Source organism: Chelonoidis abingdonii, chromosome 1, assembly GCF_003597395.2.
Source record: "Chelonoidis abingdonii isolate Lonesome George chromosome 1, CheloAbing_2.0, whole genome shotgun sequence".
NCBI classification, from domain to species: Eukaryota; Metazoa; Chordata; order Testudines; family Testudinidae; genus Chelonoidis; species Chelonoidis abingdonii.
In genome coordinates this window covers 98350795-98373399 of record NC_133769.1, presented here as the reverse complement: position 1 = coordinate 98373399, position 22605 = coordinate 98350795, and the positions used below count along the sequence as shown (strand labels likewise).

At 47.2% G+C, this 22605-nt stretch overlaps 1 protein-coding gene across 1 annotated transcript in view; it reads left to right on the top strand.

Annotated features, from left to right (window-relative positions):
• The window catches only part of CACNA1I (calcium voltage-gated channel subunit alpha1 I), a 162300-nt gene that overhangs the window by 78790 nt on the left and 60905 nt on the right, over nucleotides 1-22605 (top strand). Inside the window, exons 4-6 of the mRNA XM_075068160.1 lie at nucleotides 11029-11188; nucleotides 13911-14226; nucleotides 15068-15160. Of these exons, the coding sequence (XP_074924261.1) occupies nucleotides 11029-11188; nucleotides 13911-14226; nucleotides 15068-15160 (569 nt within the window). The remainder of the gene's footprint in view (nucleotides 1-11028; nucleotides 11189-13910; nucleotides 14227-15067; nucleotides 15161-22605) is intronic.

Here is a 22605-nt window from a genome sequence, read left to right as displayed (position 1 = left end):
GAAACTAAACTGTGACCTATCAAACTCCTTGGCTAAATGGAATTAGCTTTTTCTGCCCAGCTCCAGTCTGGACTGTTTGTGCTTATTAAAGATCGCATGGCCTTCTTTTAGAAGAAAGACTGCCTGACCCAGTGCCCCACCCCTGGCAACTGAAGTGATTCTGTTTGCCTACTCCTCCTCAAAGGATTCCATCATTTCAATTTAGATACAGTTTTCTTCACTTTCTGTCCTAAATCATGTGCACTTTAGCTGTGAATAGTTTTTGGCAGAAGACAAAGTGATTCATGTGTGTAAAGACTGGATGGCTTGCTAGTAAAATTTCAAAGTGCTCTGGGATGCATTTGGATGAGAGGTGCTGTGTAAATATAAGTTCATTATCATTATACCTTCAGTTCTTGGCCTTCCCCTGCTCCGGTATGCTGCCTGTATTACTCGGAGCCAGAGTCTCTGCAATCTGTCCCCTGCAGAACACCGACCAACAACAATTCACCGTACTGAATCCTCATGCTGCACTATGCTGCCAGTCACCCTCACAGCCCAGGCAGCCGCTGAGAGCTAGCACCTGTTAATGCAGAGCGAGAACTGGGCAGGTCTATGCTGACTTGCATATTAATATTGTCCCCAGAATCGGTGCCAGCACTCACCAGCACTTTGGCCTTGGCCAAGTTGAGCATTCCCACCATGCTCTCGACGCTTCTGCCCTATGGTGGGTGTGTCTGAGGACTGGGCTATGCACAGCCACCTCCTCATGCTCCAGCTGTCTAGCGAGGCTTGTGTGGCCTTCTTGTTCCCATGCACTCCATCAGAAATGGAGAGGGTGTGGTAACTTGCGTGGCTGAAATTGCTGGGGAGAGAAGCACTGTGGCAGCAGTGGAGGCCAACACAGACAGAGGTGAAAAACAAAAACCAAGACCCAGTTGCGTCCCCTGGGGATATCATACCACTTCCTCAGGGATGGCCCCATTCCTTTCCCTGATTTAAATCCATGCCCAGTGGGCAACTTCCCCTGGCTGGCTGGCTCCCTATGGAATGGGGTCCTGCCCAGTTGCCTTTAGGGCCCAACTCTGGCTCCCCACAATGGTGCTGTAGCCTGTCAGGAGAAGGCATGGGCATACCAGGGAGCAGTGAAGGAAAAAAGGAGGAAGACCAAAGGGCTCCTGAACAGGAAACTGATGGTTTACGAGAAACGGTGGAGATTCAGAGGGGGGGTCACCATAGTAATCAAGTGAGGGTGAAGGTCAGCAGAAAGAGGGGGTGAAAAGGGAGCAGTATATATATGAAGGCAGTGGCGAGAGGGCAAGACATAAATAGAGAGGAAGCTGATGCTCAGAGGGAGCATACAGCATCAACACTTCTTTTTGTAGTGCCTTATCACTGGGGAATCTGGACATCTTGCCTCAGGAGACCATTGTGATGAAGAGGAAAGCGTAAGGGTTATCAGGGCAACGGTTACCGTTTGGGCTATGAGAGGACACTGGAGCATCGTACAGAATGAGTTTTCAAAGGTCTCAGGAAGCAGACTCTTTGGGGTATACCTCCCCAGTTGCTTCCTGGCCTCTTTGCTTAATTTTTTCCTGCCAGTCTCTCTCCCCATGTACTTTTCTCTCACTGTGTTTTTTTCTCATTCTCTCTCTTTCTCTCACCAGGTCTGTGCCTCCCTCTCTCTCCTTGTCTGACTCTCCCTCCCTCTCATCCGTTGTCTTTTCCCTCATCTCCATTTGTCCTTTTCCATTGGCAGAGCAGAAGCCACACTGGCTCACAGCAAGGACTGAATATGAAAGGGACAATGACCTTTTCTAAGGCAGCCTTTGAAAACAGCCATTCCCTGAGAAGAGAAAGGAAGAGGGGCTGGGCAGTCCAGAGAAACAGGGGGAAGGGAGGGCATTAATGAAGCAACATTCAGCAACCAAACAGGCTTCCAGGGCATCAAATATGAAAAGGTTTGCTCTTCAAGGGGAAGAAAAGCAAGAAGCATGAAATATTCATGAGTGCCAGGTGTGGGCTATGAAAGGCGTCTCACCCTCCCCACACCCTCTCAGGAGGACTAGGGGGACACACAAGGCTGTGTCTGTTGCAGGCAACCAGGGGAAGATTCTAGCTGGCTGTTTCCCCCCAGAAGACAGAGCTTGTGAAATGTTAGATAATAGTCCTCTACCACCCACCCATGCACACACACAAAGGGTGGAGAATGGAAGAGCATGCCTGGCAAGTATTAGCCAGCTGAGGCTACTCTCAGGGGGGTGTCCCCAGGACTCAGATTATGGGCAGAATGGAAACATCTCACTGACTCCAACATGACAGTGCTTCGTCAAACCAGGCAGGACACCCTGCCATGAGAGCAGGTGGCGGGTGGAGGGGAGAGACAGTTACAAGAGAAGGAAACTTAAGAAAACAAAACCAAAATCCACTGACAAAAGCCAATGTTTTGGGAAAGTAGCTGAATTCTTTCTTGGATTTGGACAGAGCAACTCTGCTCCTTGCTCTGGAGGAGCCCCAGGGCCCTTTCTGACAAACTTCTGTCAACTTCAGAGAGTCCATGGTTCCCTCCAGACAGTTCCTGTCAGCCCCAATTAGCTTGGCTGTCACAGCTGAAACCTTCCTGAGCGGAAACACCTGGCATGTGCCAACCCTTGGGAAAGCAGAACCACGGTGAGCGATCCAGAAACAACAAAGCAGGGGGCGTATGCTGCAACTTGCATGCTAAGCTAACAGAGCATGTGCAGAAGAGACCACCTACCCTTTAAAAACAAGCCCAATACATTTCTTTTCATGATCCTCAACACTAGTACCAAAACTGATGGAGGACACTGAACTGGTGGGAAAATTCTATTCCACTCAGATTATTATACCTTTCCCCATCACCGTGGTAGCTGGGCACCTTCTAGGAGTGCATTAACGGACATGACTAGCATCTGTTGTATCAAAAGGAGAAGCAAGATTTGAGGCAATGAAGCCTTCCGTTTGTTCAGTATCCTCTGGTTCAAACAAACCAGGCAGAAGAGAGTATAATTTTCAGTATTCATCTTGACAGGATGATGGGCCAAACTACCAGTTTGGATTTTTGTGGAAGCCAAAGCAATTATCTTCCCCATCAGCATTTGGGACACAATGATCTCCAGAGGCACTGGGATACATAATTTTGCTGATTCCAATAGCCACTGCAGAATCTGAAGCATAATTCTGTCCCTCGTCTAGGCAATGTACCCCAACGGAATATGCCCAAGTGTTCGCTACTACCGTGCCCCAGCGTGCATGGCAATTCACAGGGATGTCATTGGGCTGGTTGGATTTTTCTGTGGTCTGCTCTTTGGTGGGAATTTTCAGAAACCAGAGACTGGATATTGAAGTAGGCAGTATTTGGTAGACAGAAGCAAAGAGAGATGTTCGCCTTTTCTCACACTATCCCCTGTGACTGAAACAGAGTCCCTGTCCCCAGGCACAGTGCAACCTCACTCTCCTGAGTCAAACCCTACCTCAAAACTTGCTTCTTTCCTTGCTGATCCCCAGCCTTCATTCCACACACGGCCCACAAATTTTATAGGTTAAATTCATTTAAAACAGTCCAAAGAGGCACTAATGAGCAGTGTAACTAACACATCACAAATGCACCACAACACCAATGATATACCTGAGATACCTAGATGATATTTTCATCCTCTGGACAGATGATTTAAACTCCCTCATAGATTTACGCTACAACTATCACCACCTGTCCATTAAATTCTTTCTGGAACACTCTTGCATCAGAATCAACTTCCTGGATACCACAATCAGCTTCAGCACTGGAACCCTATAGACAGCTAGATACAAGAAACCCATGGATCACCACACCTATCTTCACAGATCCAGGAGCCACCCCAGACACACCAAGAAATCTGTTATCTACAGCCAGGCACTCAGATACCACAGAATATGCTCCGAGGAGACAGTCTGGGGTATACACTATAATACACTTAAAACCACCTTCACCAAACAAGGACACTCCACCAGAAAAGCAGATCATATCGTGGAACAGGCCACCCAAATACCCCAAAAGAACCTGCTCCAATATGGAAATAAAACCCTCTCCGACCACACATCCCTAGTTGTCACCTACCACCCCACACTGGAACCCATACCGGCTATCATCCAACAACCACAACCCCTACTTGATGAGGACCCCCATCCTGAAAGAAATCTTTCTTGAACCCCCTTTTCTGGCCTTCAGACAACCCCCCAGCCTCTTCAGATTCATCATCAGAAGCAAGCTCCCTACAGGCCAGACACACCAACTCGAAGCAGCTCCAGATCCTGCCAGAACAACAGGTGCAAAACCTGTAGACATATCTCCACTGCTAGAATGATCAACACCTCCCCTGACACACCTTTCAAGATCCAGGGGTCCTAGACATGCCTATCACAACATGTGGTGTACCTCATCCAGTGCACTATGGGTATGGGCTACATGGGGATAAATGCCCTGCGGTGCAGCCCTGCGGTGCAGCCCTCCACGTGCACAAGGTCCCAGAGCTTGAGCTCTATTCCCATGGTCCATACAGCAATCTTTCAGCTCCAGAGCCTGAGCCCTGCAAGCCTGAGTCAGCTGATGCAGGCCAGTGGTGGGTTTTTTATCCCTGTGCAGACATCCTCAAAATGCCCCAATAGCAACTATGTGGGTGAAGCAGACAATCACTACATGCTCCAATGAACTCACGCAGAAAAATGATAAAAGACAAAAGCACCATATCACCTGTGGTTGAGCACTTTTCATACCACCATCACTGTGTATCTGACCTCTTAGTCCTCGTTCTCAAAGGAAACCCACACAACACTTTCAAAAGACAAGCCTAGGAGCTTAACTTCATAACTCTGCTAGACACTAAAAATCATAGACTGAATAGAAACACAGGGTTTATATCTTATTACAACAATATGTAATCCACTGACAACCACCCCTCCAGCTGCTTTTCCACACACACACACACACCCTATTTTTGTTCCCCCTATGACTGGAGGGATGTTAATGAGGGTCCCTTGAAATATGTATTAACTACTTATGCTAAACAATCTATTCCACCTTGCATTTAGCTGTGATACCCCGAGGGCAAGTCTACACTTAAAATGCTGCTTCGGCATAGCTGCATTGATGCAGCTGCGCCACTATAGAATAGCGCTTTAATGAAAGATGCTCTATGTTGACAGGAGAGAGCTCGTCCATGGACATAGTTAATCCACCTCCCTGAGAGGCAGTACCTGTGTTGGTGGGAGAAACCCTCCTCTGACATAGCACTGTCTATACAGAAGTTAGGACAGTAAAACTGTATCATTCATGGGATGTGGATTTTTCACACCCCTGAACGACATAGCTATACTGATATAGGCCTGACTATATTTCCCAGACCAGAAAGAGAGCTCTGTGTAAGCTCAAAAGCATGTCCTCACCAACAGACATTTGTCCAGTAAAAGCTATTACCTCACCCACCTGATCTCTCTACACATAACCTGACATTTCATTGTTGCATGCTCAGCCCAGAGTCCTTCGCAAACTTTTTCATTATTTCTTATTGTGTTAAGTCTGTGTAATTCCCAGCTTGATGAGGAGCCTGGCAGGAAGCTGGACACAGGAGAGGCAGGTAGATTTTGGAATCTGCCTGTGTTCCATTGGAACTTCAGCAAAATTGAACAATCTGTGACATGTTTCCATTTCACCAATTTGGCAAATTCTGACAAAACAGTGTTTCCTCTGAATCTCTCTGACCAGCTGTAGCCAGGACCTCAGGTCTGTGGCTCATCTGAAAGTTAGCACCATCCCCCAAATACCAGGATGGAGCATTGGTTTAGCAGTGACTCAATGGAAAGGCAGTCGATCACCTACTGCATTACCTGCACAGCCTCCTATGAGGCCTGGGTTTCCCTGAAGGTCTCTCATCTACGTATTACCCAGCCTAGCTTATGAGAGCTAATAAGATCACAACATGTGTCAGTATTGTTGCTGGAAGCACATTGCACTGTGGTGAGGGGGTGGAGTTGTAAGTCAGTAATGCTGTAAAAGGATTGCTTCCAGAGACTGGGAGGCCAGGGTGACTGGCAGCACATAGCCCTGTGGCTTGACTGTGGGGCTTTATATTATTACAAATCAGGAAACCAGATATGGGCAAATACCCTCAGACAAGAGGCTGGAGCTGTGACCCTGTGCTAGTGAATTATTGATACCTTACTAGGCTAGAAGATGACTAACCAAAGACTAATAGAACATCCGGGCATTCAAGAGACTGGGGCTTTGCTACCACCCCAAGACTTATGCTTATTAAGTCCAGAAGGGACTGTTCAATCATTCCTTCTACCCTCTCCCTTTCATGCATATTCCCTCCAATACTGGAATTCTGCACCCCACCCCCATCTCCCACTGCACACACAGACCAATGCCAGGGTGAACATGTGAAGCCCTGTATTAACTCATCAAATCACACATGGACAAGCTCTCTACTCCCTCCAGCAGTGGAACCAGAAGGAAAGGAAATTCACCATCAGAACCCCTTTGCTGGCTTATGGCCTCACAAATAGTAAGGCCAGAACACACACCTGGTCAACAAAAGATATATACTCCTCACACCCATACCATCTTGTCACATAGATACACATACCTGTCCACCTCATGTACATGCCTCACACTAGGTCTACACCCTCTCACCATACAGATACAATTCTCTCCTCCTCCTCCCTCACCTTATTCAGTTATAATAAACATCTCAACTGGTACAAATACATCTTAATCCTCATCCACCCTTGTTGCCCACATACGACATTTCTCTAGGTTCCCAGCATCCTCTCCTCCTGCACTAGAAACAAAACTACACAGGAAACTAAGGCTGTGTCTACACTTACAGTTTTGCAGCACTGGCAGTTACAGCTGTGTACGGCCAGCGCTGCAGTGTGTCCACACTGACAGCGACAGCTTCGTTGCATGTGTCCGCAACCACGAACAGAGCGTACCAGCTCTGTCAGTTTTGTCCAAGCAGCTGTGCACCAGTTGGCAGACGACTGCTGTGAGTGGTGCATTGTGGGCAGACTATCCCACAGAGCACCTCGTCCCTTTTTGTCGCTGTGGGAAGGGGAGGGAAGGTGGTCAGGTCATTCCGCTTCCTGTTCCAATGACCCGTGCTGCCAGGATCGACCCCACGCCTAAGAGGGCCCGCACCTTAGGCACCTTTTTTTTTTTTTTTTTTTTTTTTTTTTTAAACTTTTTTTACCTCCGTCCCATGTGCGTCGTCTGCCTGTTGGCCGCTCCTTGAGTGAAGCGACCAGCGGGTTGAGCGCGGGCATGGCCCTGCTCTCCCAGCTAGAGCTCCACTGGGCTGCGGGGCTTGCAGCGCTCCGGGCCGGGGCTCCAGCCATGAGAGGGGGGCGGCGGGCTTTGTGCGCGTTCCGGCCAGGAGAGGCAGAGTCGCGGAGCTTGCCCGCTCTGCACCGCGGCTCAGACCGTGGGGCGATGAGCGGGTCGCGGAGCTTGCTGCCGCTCTGACCGCGGCTCAGGCTGGAGAGCGGGTCGCGGAGCTTGCCGCACTCCGGCTAGCGGAGCGCGCAGAGCCGCGAGCCGGCCGGATGCGCGGCAAGACCCCGCGACCCCGCTGGAGCTCTGAGCCCTTAAATAGCCCCCCTTAGAGCCCTGGGCAGTGAGGGGTATTTAAAGTCCTGGGGCTCCAGCTGCCTCTGCCCCCCGGTCCTTCAAATAGCCGCCGGAGCCCCGCCTCCCTCTTGCATTCCCAGCGCTCCCGCGGCATTTAAAAGGTCCCCGGAGTAGAAGGGGTTTGGGGGCTACTTAAAGGGCTGGGGTTCAGCTGCCTCTGCTGCACCCTGACTTGCCCATACCAGTCCAGCCCCCCAGCCACTCTCACGCCTCAGTGCCCTACAGCCACCTCTGCCAAACACCCGTCCTGTCTCGCCCAGCCCCTTCCTGCCACACCCCTGCAGCCTGCCGCAAAGCCAGCCAGCCCCCCACACACGTGCTGCCGCACCAGCTCTGCGACTCTGCCCAGCCCGCACCCCCTGCCCGTTCTCAGTCAACCCCTGCTGCACCCCACTGCCTGAAGCCAGCCCACCTCTTGTCCTCCAACCAGCCCCACATCCCTTGCCCTGCCTGCAGCCAGCCTTCCTGCCCGCACCCTCGCGCCGTCACGCAGATCCGCCTGACCTGCCTTCAGCCAGCCCATGTCCACTGCTGCCCTCGAGTTTTCAGGCATTAACCCTGCGGAGCAGCTGAACCAACACATGTGCACACCCCCAGGGATGCGGGACCACACATGTTGAAACAGCAGTCATTAATAACCAATCAACAGCATATATGATGCAAATGTATATAATTTATTATTCATATAGTTATGGAAAGTAAAATCACATGAAAAATGAGAGGCTTTTTTTTCCACTTGTTTTTTAAGTCATCTGTCCGATCTGTGCTTTCTGTTGTATCAATTCCTTTCCTCTTGGCAGCCTCTCTTTATCTGGCACCTTGTTCCTTTTTCATGCGTTTCCTTATCCCTCCAGTCTTGCAACTTTTATTTCTTGTGGAATACAGATTCATAACTGCTTTCACCATCTCTTCTTAGTCTTCCTTTTTTTTTTTTCTAAGCTTTCAGGTCTTTCAGAAGTCTGCACTAGTTGGAGCAGTATTCAAGGCACTTTAAAAAAAAAAACAACAAAAAAAACACAGAGAGATAAACTGAGATTATACAGAGCCTGCATTGTTTTTGAGTGTTTTGTATGTGCAGTCATTTACACATTCTGAGCATAGCACAGGAGAGGCCTCAGTGCGCAGATAGAGATGGGAGTATTCGATTGCTGCCCAACGTGAGGCTGCCTAAGGGCGCCGTGGCTCCCTGGGAAGGGGTAGGGTTGCTTCACTGTGAAGCCATGGGTTTCGTGACTTGGGAAAGCAAAAGCAGCTACAGAGGAATAACACTGAACCCTACACCCAATCTGCCACAGCATTACTCTCCAAGCCATCTTGCACACGCAGCTCACCTGGGAAGGGGTGGGGGGGGTTGTTTCATCTGAAGCCATGGGTTTCTGTGGCTTTGTGGAAAGCAAAGAAGAGCTACAGAAATCATGGGCTATCCACATCTAGGCATGCTTGCAGGCAGCCATAGCCCCCCTGCTCCCAAACATTCTGTCTCTATAAATAAAGCTTCTTACAGGAGAAACGCTCCTCTTGCTGGTTCCTCACTAGCAAGTCCAGCAGCTGTGACTGGCTAGCTTCTTCCTGGCTGGAAAATAGCTCCTGCCTGCATGACTCCTGGGCAGTCTCAACACGCTCCAGTAAGCCTCCCTCCGGGTTCCTCTACAACTCCCCCCTCCTCCACTTAAGCCCAGACAGATGTCGTGCAAAGCAATGACCAGAGAGGCTGAAAAGGAATGCTGGGATAAGTCCTAATACCCTGGAGGCCAATAAAAACGCTGGTGAGTGTCCACACCTGATGACCAGCGCTGCATCACCAGCGCTGGTCTCGCTACACTGGAAGCAGACCCAGGTGTACAGCCAGCGCTGCAAACAGGGAGTTTCAGCGCTGGCTGAGCTTTTAAGTGTAGACACCTGCTAAGTTGCAGCGCTGTAACCCCCTCACCAGCGCTGCAACTTGCAAGTGTAGCCAAGCCCTGAGACATAGTGTAAAGCACAACTTGATGTGGCTAATTACTTGACAGTAGGCATAAAAGAGGGATTAACTGGTGCCTCAAGGGGCTGTTACTGAATCCTAATCTTATTTTTCCCTCTCCCTTCCCCTTCCACTGCCATCTGAAGTAATGAACTAGTTATAAATATCTAATTAGCTAATTATATGCTGGCCTACATGGAGCATCTTGCGTGATGGAATTCCCTGGACCCCTGGAGGAGGGAGTCTCGGGGGAGGAATGTGTGTGTGTGTATGTGCATGTGTGAAGAGTGGGGGACGGTGGGAGGGAGAAGGTGCTTGTTTCATGCTCCAAATGATTTCTAGAATTTTGGCATCCTTAGAGACCAGAGGAAATGTAATTAATTTAGCAGCGGAGGGAGGATGGCCTGACCCTGCTGGTCCAAAAACAAAACCACCAAAATTCTTTGCTCAATAATTTCAACGGAAAATTGTTTTGTTATGAAATGTTTGCACTGGTCAGAGGAGCTGTATAGACAGCCCTGAATGCCCTCTTTTGCCAGAAACAGGTTCAGCATGGGCGGCAGCAGTGAAAGCTTCCTTCATACAGTACCCTCCAATGTGCCTCAGCCCTGTCATGGAGGGACCACTAGAGAGGAGAACGGAGTTTGGTTTCCATGAGCTCTGTGTGGCTCGAAAGCTCGTTTCTCTCAGCAATAGAAGTTTGTCCAATAAGAGATATTGCCTCTTCCACTGTGTCTCTTTGATGAGGCTGTCATTGAGAGGGCCAACCCATGCCAGTTTGTTGAGGGGTTTGTGTTTGTGTGGTGTGCATACTCATCCCACAAGGAATTGGGCTCGGACTCATTTCTCACGGGTCATCGGGCAGCCGGCAAGCAATTATGACTGTTAGTCCCTTCTAGCTGAGGCTGGGGTGGTTGATCTGCATGGATTTCAGGGCTGTGTTTTCAACTCATCGCCCTTCTGCGGGAAAGGAAGAAGATGGAATATTATATCAAATGGTGATTGTGCCAAAAACCTCCTAGGAAGATAGGACTTGCAGGGACCTCCTGGGTCATAGAGTCCAGTCCTCTGCTATCGCAAGCAATCCCATCACAAGCTTATCATCATCCTTCCTTCCTGGGGCTATAATATGAGGCTCGGGGTAAAGAGGATGTTGAACAGAAATGGTTTTATCCCATGCCTGTGGTTTGGGAGTGGGACCCGGGGGAGCAGTGATCCTACGTGAGCGACCCATCCTGATTTGGGCAATAATGAATTTCCAATATGCCTGTTTTATTTTCATTTAAATTTTTCTCTCTGTCTTTTTTTCCATTTCCTTCTTTTACTCTTCTCTCTGCTTCTCCCTTTCTCTCCCTCCATCCCAATCTCTCCTCCTCCTCTTCTGCCTCTTCCCCACCTGCAGGCATGCGAATCCTGGTGAATTTGCTCCTGGACACCCTGCCCATGCTGGGGAATGTTCTGCTTCTCTGCTTCTTTGTCTTCTTCATCTTTGGCATCATCGGTGTACAGCTGTGGGCTGGTCTGCTCAGGAACCGCTGTTTCATGGAGGAGAACTTCACAATGTGAGTGCACGGGAGATAGCTACCCCCTTGTCCTGTCTGCTGTGGATTCCTTCCTTCCCCACCCTACTCTTTACTTCCTTCTCCCTTCTCTCTGTCAATGAAGATTTCCAGAGGCTGTGCCAAGGATGCTAAAAAAGCAAACACTTCCCCGTTTCCACACTTTCTGCCAGCCAGAAAGGTTGCTGTTTCCCTACACGCACACACCTTCTGAAAGCTACCTCTGCCTGTGGAAGGGACTTGTCAGCATAGTGGGCTACAGCAGCATTCCTCTTCTGCATCAGCCAGAGCAATCTTCATTTCTGGGATCCCACTGCTACCTCTCTCATCCCCCTTGATTTCATAAAATCAGCTTGAACTGTCCCAATGAAAAGACTCTCATCTCTACAGTCAAGAGGCCCAGTCTTCCATTGCATTGCACCTTGCAGAGTCACTTCCACCTATGCAAAGGGATGCAGGATGCCACAACCTTGATACCAAGCTGCCTTCTGCACAAATCAGAATGGAGAGGAGGGCAAAGAGGCCTGCAAACCTTCTTCACAGCCGCTAGACTTTTGGGCGAGCTGGGGACTGGTCCAGCCCTAATTAGGTCTGGCTGCCCACAGCCTCCAGCGATCCTTCCAGTTGCCAGGAATATTTACGAGAATAGTTAAAGGATTAGAAGACAGGCCTTACAGTGGTAGACCCAAGGAGCTTAATGTATTTAGCTTAACAAAGAGTAAGTTCAGTATGGCTTGATCATAGTTTATAGGTACCTACACAGAGAACGAGTATTTGGTAATGGGCTCTTCAAGCTGGCAGACAAAGCTCTAGGCATATGTGGAATGTCAGACAGGATCTCTGTGCTCCACGGCACATGATTAAGAGAGATCAAGGTGCTCTATCCAAAGAAGGGAAGGATGGTCCAGTGGGTAGGGCACTGGCTTAGAATGTGAGAGACCCAGCTCTGCCATGGACTTCCTGTATGGCCTTGGGAAAATTACTTAGTCTCTCTGTCCTCACTTCCCCCTCTGTAAAATGTGGATAATAGGATGTCCTTACCTCACAGGGATATGGTGAGGATAAATACATGGGGGGGTAGGGGAGAGATTGTGAAGTGCTTTGAGATCTCCTGATGGAAAGTGCCATATAAGAAATAGGCATAATTAGTATTATTATCTATGGTCAGACAGAGCATGTACAGCTCCATTCACTTCCTTCAGTAATATACTGAACCATGAAAACTTCTGTAGATGATCAGCACTCCAGTCATCTTGCATGGGGGGTCGGGGTAGAGCACCAGTACCAGACTGTGCCAGTGCCAGGCTGCCGCAATCCCTCCAGACACTTATAATCTTCTTTGCAGCTTAAACTGATCTAAGTCTTTAAAATGTCTTAGCCCCTTAAACAAAGCTAAGGCCTTAGATCAGTTTAAACTGCCTAAAGATCTTAAATGTTGGATCAATTTAAATTGTTTAAACAATTTTAAGTCCCTGGATCATCTTAGGCTGAAAAAAAAAATATTGCAAAAACACAATTTAGGAGGCAGCAATGGGACTGGAGGGCTAACCAGGGGGTGGAAGCTGCTTAACACTGTCTTACACTGTGCATTTATAAGGGAAAATGCATAAGCAGGACTTTGTTCTTCTCTCATGTGCACCAGTGTAAATCAGGAGTAACGCCGATGAGACAAAATGGAATTACACCTGTGCAGAGCTACTATAGCTGTGAGGTGAATCAGACCCACAACCTGCACAACCATCAGATACTAGTTTATCTTTCGCTCACTATTGCTGGTTAAGTCTACAGAGTCTAAGTTTACTAATGATATTAATATGCACTGATATGTCTTTATAGATTAGTATCTATTAGTTATAGAATTAGGAGCTTTTCTTTTTTTTTTTCTTTTTTTTTTTTTGGACACGTTCCCATCCACCACAATATTTAATGCAAAAAAATCTATATTAATGCAACATTCAGGTTGTGTATTGTAGCTCTGGGAAGACTGGAAATGCATGAGTTAAGGTTGAATGCAAAATCCTAAATCTTCTCCCTTTCATTTGCTCATTATTGTCTAGTCTTAAATTTGGTGAGCACAGATTATTTCAGATATGTGTGTATTTTGAAGGTTGTAGAACAGATTGTGTTACTGCAGAAATTTCATCTGATCTTGAAATTAAAAAGTTCTCTGGAATATATACACACAAGGGGTCAGAGTTAACTTCGTCATTTACTGACTCTTGAGAGTTTAATTGTGCAACTTTAACTATGTATTAACTGGGGGTTTGTACTTTATTATAGAAATTTTACTGCCAAATGTTATCAAATTGATGGTCACACTCACAGGCACATCATCATGTAGCCCTGTTCATTTGCTTTACATTGCATTAGTTGTAGGCTTTGGTGCCAACGGGTGGAAGAGCTGACTGCACAAGGCCCCCCTCTTGTTCCCAAGAAAATTAAAACTTTCCTTTGGCAGCTGTAAAATCTCCTTCCCATTCCCCAAATCTGCTGGTGATGGGATTTGTCTTGGGATGGTGCAGTTTGACGCAGAACAGGGCTCTACAAAACCAGGGACCAACTCAAGAAACTTCCCATGTCTCTACTCAGCCCCTCACCAAAATAAATCTGAAGCCCCCTTGTATGCAGATTTCATGCACCAAAGTGGGAGTTCCCAGTTCCACAAACGTCACTAAGGTGCATGTTTGTCACAGTAACTTCATTAGCACGTTTTTCCTCTTCCTAGACAAGGCGACATCATTCTTCCCCCCTACTACCAACCCGAGGAGGACGATGAGGTGCCCTTCATCTGCTCCCTGTCAGGAGATAATGGCATCATGGGGTGTCATGAGATCCCCCCGCTGAAGGAGAGGGGCCATGAGTGCTGCCTGGACAAGGATGACTATTATTACTACAACTCCATCCGGCAGGAGTTCAATGTCAGCGGCGTGTGCATCAACTGGAACCAGTACTACAACGTGTGCCGCACAGGCAATGCCAATCCACATAAGGGTGCCATCAACTTTGATAATATCGGCTACGCCTGGATCGTTATATTTCAGGTAAGATAAGGTTGGCTTCCTATTCTCAATCCACATTTGTGACCAGATTCTTCTTTTGTCCCCATACTTTTTCAGCCCCTAATTGAAATGAGTTAGGCTCCACATTCCAAGTCTTGTTGTGTTTCTCCCTACGGATTGAAAAGGAGGCTGAATTTGTAAACCAGACCTAGGTTCTAAGAACCCACTCCAGGTGGGAACTGAAATCCAGGCCTGTTTCTTCTCCTCCCCATTCCAGAGCCTGTACCCAGAGTTCAAGCCAGAGGGCACAGAAATCCAGTTCAGGTTTTCTTTCTTTTTGATCCAGGGAAACAAACTATTTGAATGAATATAAATTGGTGATTAGTGCAGTTCCAGATTATGTCTAGACTGCAGTCACGGGGTGGGATTACAGCTCGAGCAGACACACCTTAACTATTGTTAATCTAGCTAGTTCGGCTCATGGACCTGTGCACATCTGTCAACGAAGTCTAGGTCTGCAAGTAGTTACCCAGGGTTCTAGGTGAGTTAGTACAGCCTGCACCAAAGCCCATGCAGCCACAGCTTCACTGCTCCAGTGCGTAACTAGTTGGGGTATGTCTGCTCGGGCTTCAGTCGCATATCATGGCTCTTTCAGGCTCTGTTAGCATGTCTTTTCACCTAGGAGAATCCCATTGATATTCTGGCCTGGAGATTTGGCCTTCTTGGAATGGATTCATTTTCTCACCTTTGTTGAGGTTTGAATCTCCTGCTCTGCTCACCAGCGTCAGTCTGTGCCACGTGTAGAAATGAATAACCCAGCTGTTGAATGAATCCAGGAGTCCCACACCCTGTCTATCTCTCTTGCTCTCTCTTCTCTTTGCAGGTGATCACACTGGAAGGGTGGGTGGAGATCATGTATTATGTGATGGATGCTCATTCGTTCTACAACTTTATCTACTTTATCTTGCTGATAATCGTAAGTACAGGGTGGCCTCTCACCCTAGTAGAATCCTATTTTATGACTGAGAGTGTTCCAGCTTTTCAAGCCAAGGGTCTGAGAAAGGGCATATATTCTGTAAGCAAAAGGTATTGGATGGCAAAGAGTTGTAACCAATCTAGTCCAGGGAGCTGAGGAATCTAGGTCAGGTTCTTGGCTTCCTGGTGGCTGCATCCAGAGTCTATGCCAAAGCATATAAATGCAAGTCAGCTTTTTCTCTTCCTTCCAGAGGGATGCACCCAGAATTTATTCCAGGAGGCACAGAAATCCAGTTCAGAATTTTCTCCTCTTGTTAGGTATCTGCACCCACAGTTCATTCCAAGGGAGTCTAGAATCCAGATCAGCTTCTTCTGCCTGATGGTGCTGCATCTAGATTCCATTCCAAGTGTACAGAAATCCATTTCCTCCTCTTTCACTGTAGATCTTCTTTACACATTTGGCAGTTTAGAGTAGTTCCTCCTATTATTAATTTATTTCTCTTACAGTAGCACCCAAAGACCCTGTCACAATCAAGTGCTGAGTGACATAATCACCTAAAATAAAAAAAGTCTCTGTCTCAAAGATCTTACAGTCTAACTAGAGGCAGAACATAACAAATTGGTGTAGTGCACAAGGGATGGAGGGGAAGGAGGAAGAGAAGTATTACAGGAATAGGAAAATAAGGTGGTTTATATTAGTTAAATGTACAGTTTGGAAGCTTTATAGGTTTTTGTGTGGTTTTGTTTCAAAGACGTGCTCAAGAACCATTAACAAACCACAAACAAGCTTGCTAGGCTTAATTTCTTTTGGGTTCATACATGCAGAAATTCTGCCTGTCAAGTCATTTATGACACAATCATCACCACGGGATCTGGATTCTGGGTATCTCCTGGTTTCTAAGTTACTGTCCACGTGGAGAATACGGAGACAAAAAGAGAAGGAATGAAGGGCTAATGGAAAGGGAAAAGAAGGGAATTTTTAAACAAAGTTAGACAAAGCCTGATTGAAGAGCTTCATCGTGGCTGACAGCTGAAAGTGTCGCTTTGCCGTAGCTAAACTTTGGTTCTGTCTGTTTCTTTGAGTTGAGATCCCTTTCTTTCTCCTCTTTCCCTTTATTGCTCAGGAAGTGCCTGTGATCTTTCTCCCTGCTTGGATCTGAAATGAGCAGGAGCACTGTGAGCCTAAGTGAGAGGATGCATGGAAAGCTGGGTGCCATTGCTTCTTTTGTCCCTTGGGACCTGCAGACATGAACATCCTTCCTTCTTCTCCTCCTCCTCTTCCTCCAAAAAGGGATTTTTTTCAAAAACTATCGTGGAGTCTGGCTACACAGGAACCAGACCCAAGAACAAAGGGGAAACCCTAAAATAGGTTGTGGTATATATAAGAGGTATCGGGGAAGGCTCCGTACCACTCCTTGATCACTTCCCTTGTAAGGACCTTAGCCTGTAGCTTCGAAGTCTCAGGGTACATCTACCATTAGAGCTTGAGGTGTAATTTTCAGCTAAAATAGATGTAGGCATGCTAGCTGCGATTGCCCTACAACGCTAAAATAGCAGTGTAGCTGCAGCAGCATGAGCGGCATGATGGGCTAGCCACCAGAAGTCAAGACATAGGGTCCTGGGTGGGGTCATGCTCAGGCAGTTAGCTCATCCTAGCACACTGCGACAATTACACTTCTGTTTTTAGCGTGCTTGTGTAACCCACACACCTCCTTGGGTGTGGTGTTCTGACCCATCTAGTGGCACCAAGACCACTTAGAGAAAGAGATTAATGAGTTTGCTCTACAGCGGGGGTTCCCAAATTTGGTTCACGGCTTGTTTGGGTAAGCCCCTGATGGGCCGCAAAATGCTTTGTTTACCTGAGTGTCTGCAGGTTCAGCTGCTTGCAGCTCCCATGGGCTGGGAATGGTGAAACGCAGTGACTGGGAGCTGTGAGCAGCTGTACCTGCGGATGTTCTCTTCAAAAAACCTCTCACGGCTTGCCAGGGGCTTACTCTGAACAAGCCGTGAACCAAGTTTGGGAACCCCTGCTCTACAGCCTTAGCTAACAGCCAATGGGCCTTTACCTCATGTGATAGAGGCTCATGCACTAAGATGCAGAAGTCCCAAGTTCAATCCCGACGACCGGGGTCTGTTGGTGTTACGCTTGTTCAGTCAAACGTCGCAGACCGATTGAAAGTGTAGATATACCCCAAATGGATATGAAGTGGAGATGAGACAGACCTAGCTAAGGGCCTATTTTGCACCATTCAGTTGAGCTTGTGAACGCCCCTGCTACCCACTCCTGCAGGGAAATAGGATCTCAGGAATGTTCTTGGAGCCCATCCCCAGAGGAATACTCCGCATACACTTGCTTAGCACATCATCTCATTCAGGTCTTGGCTACACTGGCGCTTTACAGCGCTGCAACTTTCTCACTCAGGGGTGTGAAAAAACACACCCCTGAGCACAGCAAGTTACAGTGCTGCAAAGCGCCAGTGTAAATAGTGCCCCAGTGCTGGGAGCACGGCTCCCAGCTCTGTAAGCTAATCTCCACGGGGAGGTGGAGTACCTGCAGCACTGGGAGAGCTCTCTCTCAGCGCTGGCACCGCGACCACACTTGCACTTCAAAGCGCAGCACTTTGGAGTTTCGAGTGTAGCCAAGCCCTCAGAATAAAGTGTTTCCACTTAGTGGGGTGCCAGGCCTGGGCTAAGGGGGAATCACCATTGTGTTCTTTTTCTAAATATTCCTCTTTGTTTTCTGGCCTGTTGACCCCATTACACACCCACTAGTGTAGGAACAGAATCCCCAGTGAGGGAAAAGAGAAATAGAAATGGAGAGAGTGTGACGGGTTTGATCACAGAGACCCCCTTGAGACTGTCACTTGCTGTGCTGAAACTACCAAACCCCAAATAAATCCGTTTACTCTGTATAAAGCTTATACAGGGTAAACCCCTAAATTGTCCACTTTCTATAACACTGATAGAGAGATGCACAGCCATTTGCTCCCACAGGTATTAATCATTTACGCTGGGTTTATTAATAAACAAAAGTGATTTATTAAGTATAAAAAGTAGGATTTAAGTGGTTTCAAGTAATAACAGACAGAACAAAGTAAGTTACCAAGGAAAATAAAACAAAACACGCAAGTCTAAGCCCAATACATTAAGAAACTGAATACAGGTAAATCTCACCCTCAGAGATGTTCCAATAAGCTTCTTTCACAAACTATTTTTTTGTCCTGTGGCACCTTATAGACTAACAGACATTTTGGAGCATGAGCTTTCGTGGGTGAATACCCACTTCGTCGGATGCATGTAGTGGACCAGACTAACACGGCTACCCTTCTGATACTTGACACCATGCAAGGCACTGCATTTAGCCGTATGGAGTAGAAATCCATCAAATTTACAGATCCAGACTAACACGGCTTCCCTCTGATACTTTCACAAACTAGACTCCTTCCTAGTCTGGTACTGTCTCAGTACTGTCCTTGTTAGTCCCAGCTCAGGTGGTAACTAGGGGATTTCTGGGGGATTTCTCATGAGTGGCAACCCCCTTTGTTCTGTTTCACCCCCTTTTATATTTTTGGCACAAGGTAAGAATCCTGTGTGTGTGTCTCTCTCTGGTTCCCACCCTTCCTTATAAATGGAAAAGCACCAGCATTAAGATGAATTCCAGTATCATGTGACATGTTCACATGTCCTGTGAGACTTCATTACCCACTGGCTGGCACACACAGATATACAGGAAGGCTTACAAGTAAACAGAGCCATTTACAACCAATTGTCCTAGTTAATGGGAGCCATTAAGATTCCAAGCCACCATTAATGGCTCACACTTTGTATAATTACAATTGAACCTCAGAGTAATACTTCATATTTCTAGTTTTAGATACAAGAATGATACATTCACACAAATAGGATGATCACACTCAGTAGATTATAAGTTTTGTAATGATACCTTACAAGAGATCTTTTCCATAAAGCATTTTCCAATTACATTATATTTACACTCATAAGCATATTTCCATAAACATATGGATTGCAACGTCACAGAGGGAAAGCCTATCTTCAGCAAGAAGATAACTGAAAGCTGTCCCCATTCCCATTGGCATTGTGTACTGATGGGCTAAAGCATGGGCTAGGGGAAAGCATGGATGCAGGGAGGCATCTTTTCTTTGAAGGGCTCAGTTTGTGGAGGAAAGAGAAACCAAAGGATGGGTGCAGGTCTATCACCCTCTTCAAATCTAATAGACTTTTAAAAATCTAGAGGCAAGATCCCTTAAAATGGTGGGACAGTATCTCCCCACCCCACACCCAAAATGGAAAGTTATCTGCTGAAGTCTCTACCCTAGCACTCTTTGGTAGAATTCCTCTGTCACCCCCAACAAGAGATGTTGTGTCTGAAGCAATTTGTCCAAGAAACAGCTCCCAAAGGGGCAAACTGAACCCTCTGTGTTTTCTATGAGTTTGAAACAATTTTCTTTGCCTCGCAATTCATTCATTTCCCCACTGGAACAGACATTTGGGCCTCATTTTCACCTGAATAGCACCATTGATTTAACCATGTTTGTACAATGTAACTAAGGACAGAATTTAGCCTTGTGTCCACAGCTGCAATTCCCACTGAGGTAAGCAGGAGTTGTGCATGCCTTTCTAATAGCAGAATTTAAATGTGGGGGCTGGGTCCCTCTGAGTAAATTCAGATGCTCTCAAACCACCTGGATGTTACAGGTGAACGTTCTGTCTCTAAAAGAGGAGGTGGGAGGTGTTTTGCTAATTTAAGATTAACTTGCAGTGATTTGAACTTTGTCTCTGCATTTTTACAGTCATCTGAAACCCTCAATTAAACACTCAGCCTGAGACTGTGCAGCTGAATGCCATTGATTTTTTTTTCTATGAACACCCCACTCATGTTTCTTTTTTTGTTTTTTTTTGTTGGCAGGCATGGCCTCTGATGAGCCACTGGTTAATGCTGCTCAGCACAAAGACCCAAGGCCAAATTCATTTCTGGGGTAATTCCATTGCCTGCAGTGGAATTACGCCATGGATGGACTTGATCCCATGTCATCATCTCTGCTTGTGTAGAGTACTCTGTAGCAAGGGAGTAGTCTCAGCAAAGCTCACCCCACGGCACGGCACTGCAATCATACCATCTCAGTGCCCCCTCTTGGGTCTCTAATCCATTCACATGCATGCAGAATGTTTAATAACATTCCCCTTCTTGGGGTCTAATTTATTAAGACGTCACAAAACAATCCTCTGGCCCTTCCACCCTCCAGCTCTTCCTTCCCTGGGTCTTCAGGCCCCAGCTCTCTCTCCACTCCCCAGCTCCCTCTGAGCAGGGAAGCTCTGCAGGTGCTACTCCAGGCCATGTATCTCTTTGGGGGGACCTCCCTCTAGGTGTTTTCCAGCCCTGGACCCTGGGCTCAAATTCCTTCTATTGGGAAAGAGTCTCCACAACCCTGTCTTGGGGCTACGCTATAATCCAGGCAGGCTTCCCCAACCCACCCTCATCCTAGTTCCACCAGAAGAACCTTCTCTTCTTCCTCCCCCATAAATCACACATGGCTCTCACTTGGGACAGAGCTAAGTGCATTTCTCTTTAATCCTCAGCAAGTGGCCACGTGGCTCAGGCACTAGGAGTCATTCCCAGTTTGATCTGGTGATCCATCTCAGGACTTCCTGTTCTTAAAGGGGCCGTGCCTTGGAACAGGGCTGACTGACTCTCTACCCTCCCAGTCCCCACTGCCCTTAAAGGAGACAGACCACTCTGTGAAACGCACTATTCACACTTAGTAAATAATAACTGTCAGCCTCCTTGCCAAAGGCCTTGTGGGCAACATGTATGTGGTGAGTTAGGTACTTAACAGAAAAAGACTGCAGGTTCTTAATGCCTGAAGCTGCTAGTTCAAAAATCAGAGTTGAGCCCAACGCGCCCTTTGACTCTTCTCCTGTATGTCCATAGGCTTTCCTGTTGTCCTAGGAATAAAACAAACACATGCGATCATATTTAATAACTTCAGAAGAATGGTTCATTAGCTGGTGGTCCAGTAGCTATATCCATTCCTCCTCCTCCTCCCCCTTCCTCTTGATTTTAGATGAGCTCCTGGAGGAAGGACTGCGTTGTGGCACAGGATTGGATACAGGAGATCTGAGTTCTATTCATGACTCTGATGCAGTCATACTTTTTGACCTGGGGCAAATCGCTTCACTTTTCTGTGCCTCCGTTTCTCCATCTGTAAAATAGGGATAAATCTTCCTCTCCCCAACCTCCCCAGTTAGTTTGTGCAGTTCCTAGACAGCACAGTGAAGGACGCCATAGAAATGCCTATTAAAAAACCAACAACTCTTCCCAAACTCCACACTCTGGTTCATTCCATATGAGGGGAGAGAAACAATGTAAATAGAAAAGCATATGTGTGGTGGGGAGGGCATGTCTGAAGGAGATTTGGACTCCCACTCACTCATCAATGAAAACAAGATGAGAGTATGAACTACCCAGAATCCTCTGGCGGAAAAGGATCTGAAGCAAACAGCAGTTTCCTTTTTTACTCCCCTCCTTTCTAGGCCACATAAAAAATCTGAAGGGCAGATGGGCTAAAGTAGGGGAGGGCTCTGTGGATGAAGGGGAATGGATTTATAACTGCTTTGAAGGGCATTGAGAGGGCAGGGAGAAGCATTCTATTTTGAAACTGCATATATTGTCATAATGCTGATCTGGCCAGGAATGGCTTCGTTTTTCAAAGGCTTATTTGTATGTCAGCAGAGACGTCTCCCCTTTGAAATAGTAAAAGCCACTGGATTGAATCTCATGATGGAACCTCTAGCCACCTGTGTGTATGTGTCTGAGAAAGTGAGTCGGGTGTGTGTGTGTGTGATTAGGTATGGGTAGTGAAGGGGGGGATTTTATCTATTCAAGTAGAGGAAGTTATGCTTGAACACTATTCATAAACAATCCCCACTGTTTCCTTTTCTGACTCAGGTAGATAGTGGAGTTGGAGTAGGGGTTCTCTCCTTCACCTACCTGCGCTCTCCCCTCCCTTTTGGAGGATTATGCTTTTAATGACCCAGGAGAGCAGCTGCCAAACAGGATGAATAGGAAAGTATTGGATACAGCTCTGTTGTATTCCTGAGCTGCATCAGAGATTCCACCCTGGGAAGGAAGGACTAGTAGTTCTGCTAGTGGTCCTAAATCTGAAAAGGAATGTGATGGGAACACAATGCTGGTGGTACCTTCAGAAGCCCTTCCAGTGGAGCATGGGAATCCAGTTCAGGTTTTCTCCTCCTCCCCAGAGGGCTGCAGCCAGAGTCCACTCCAGGGGCACAGCAGTCCAGTTCAGGTTCTTTCCTTGTTCCCAGGTGCCTGCACCGAGAGTCCATTCCAGGGTCTCTCTGTAGGAATCTAGCTCAGTCTTCTCCACAGGTCGCATCCAGGGTCCATTTCAGATGAGCACAAAAATC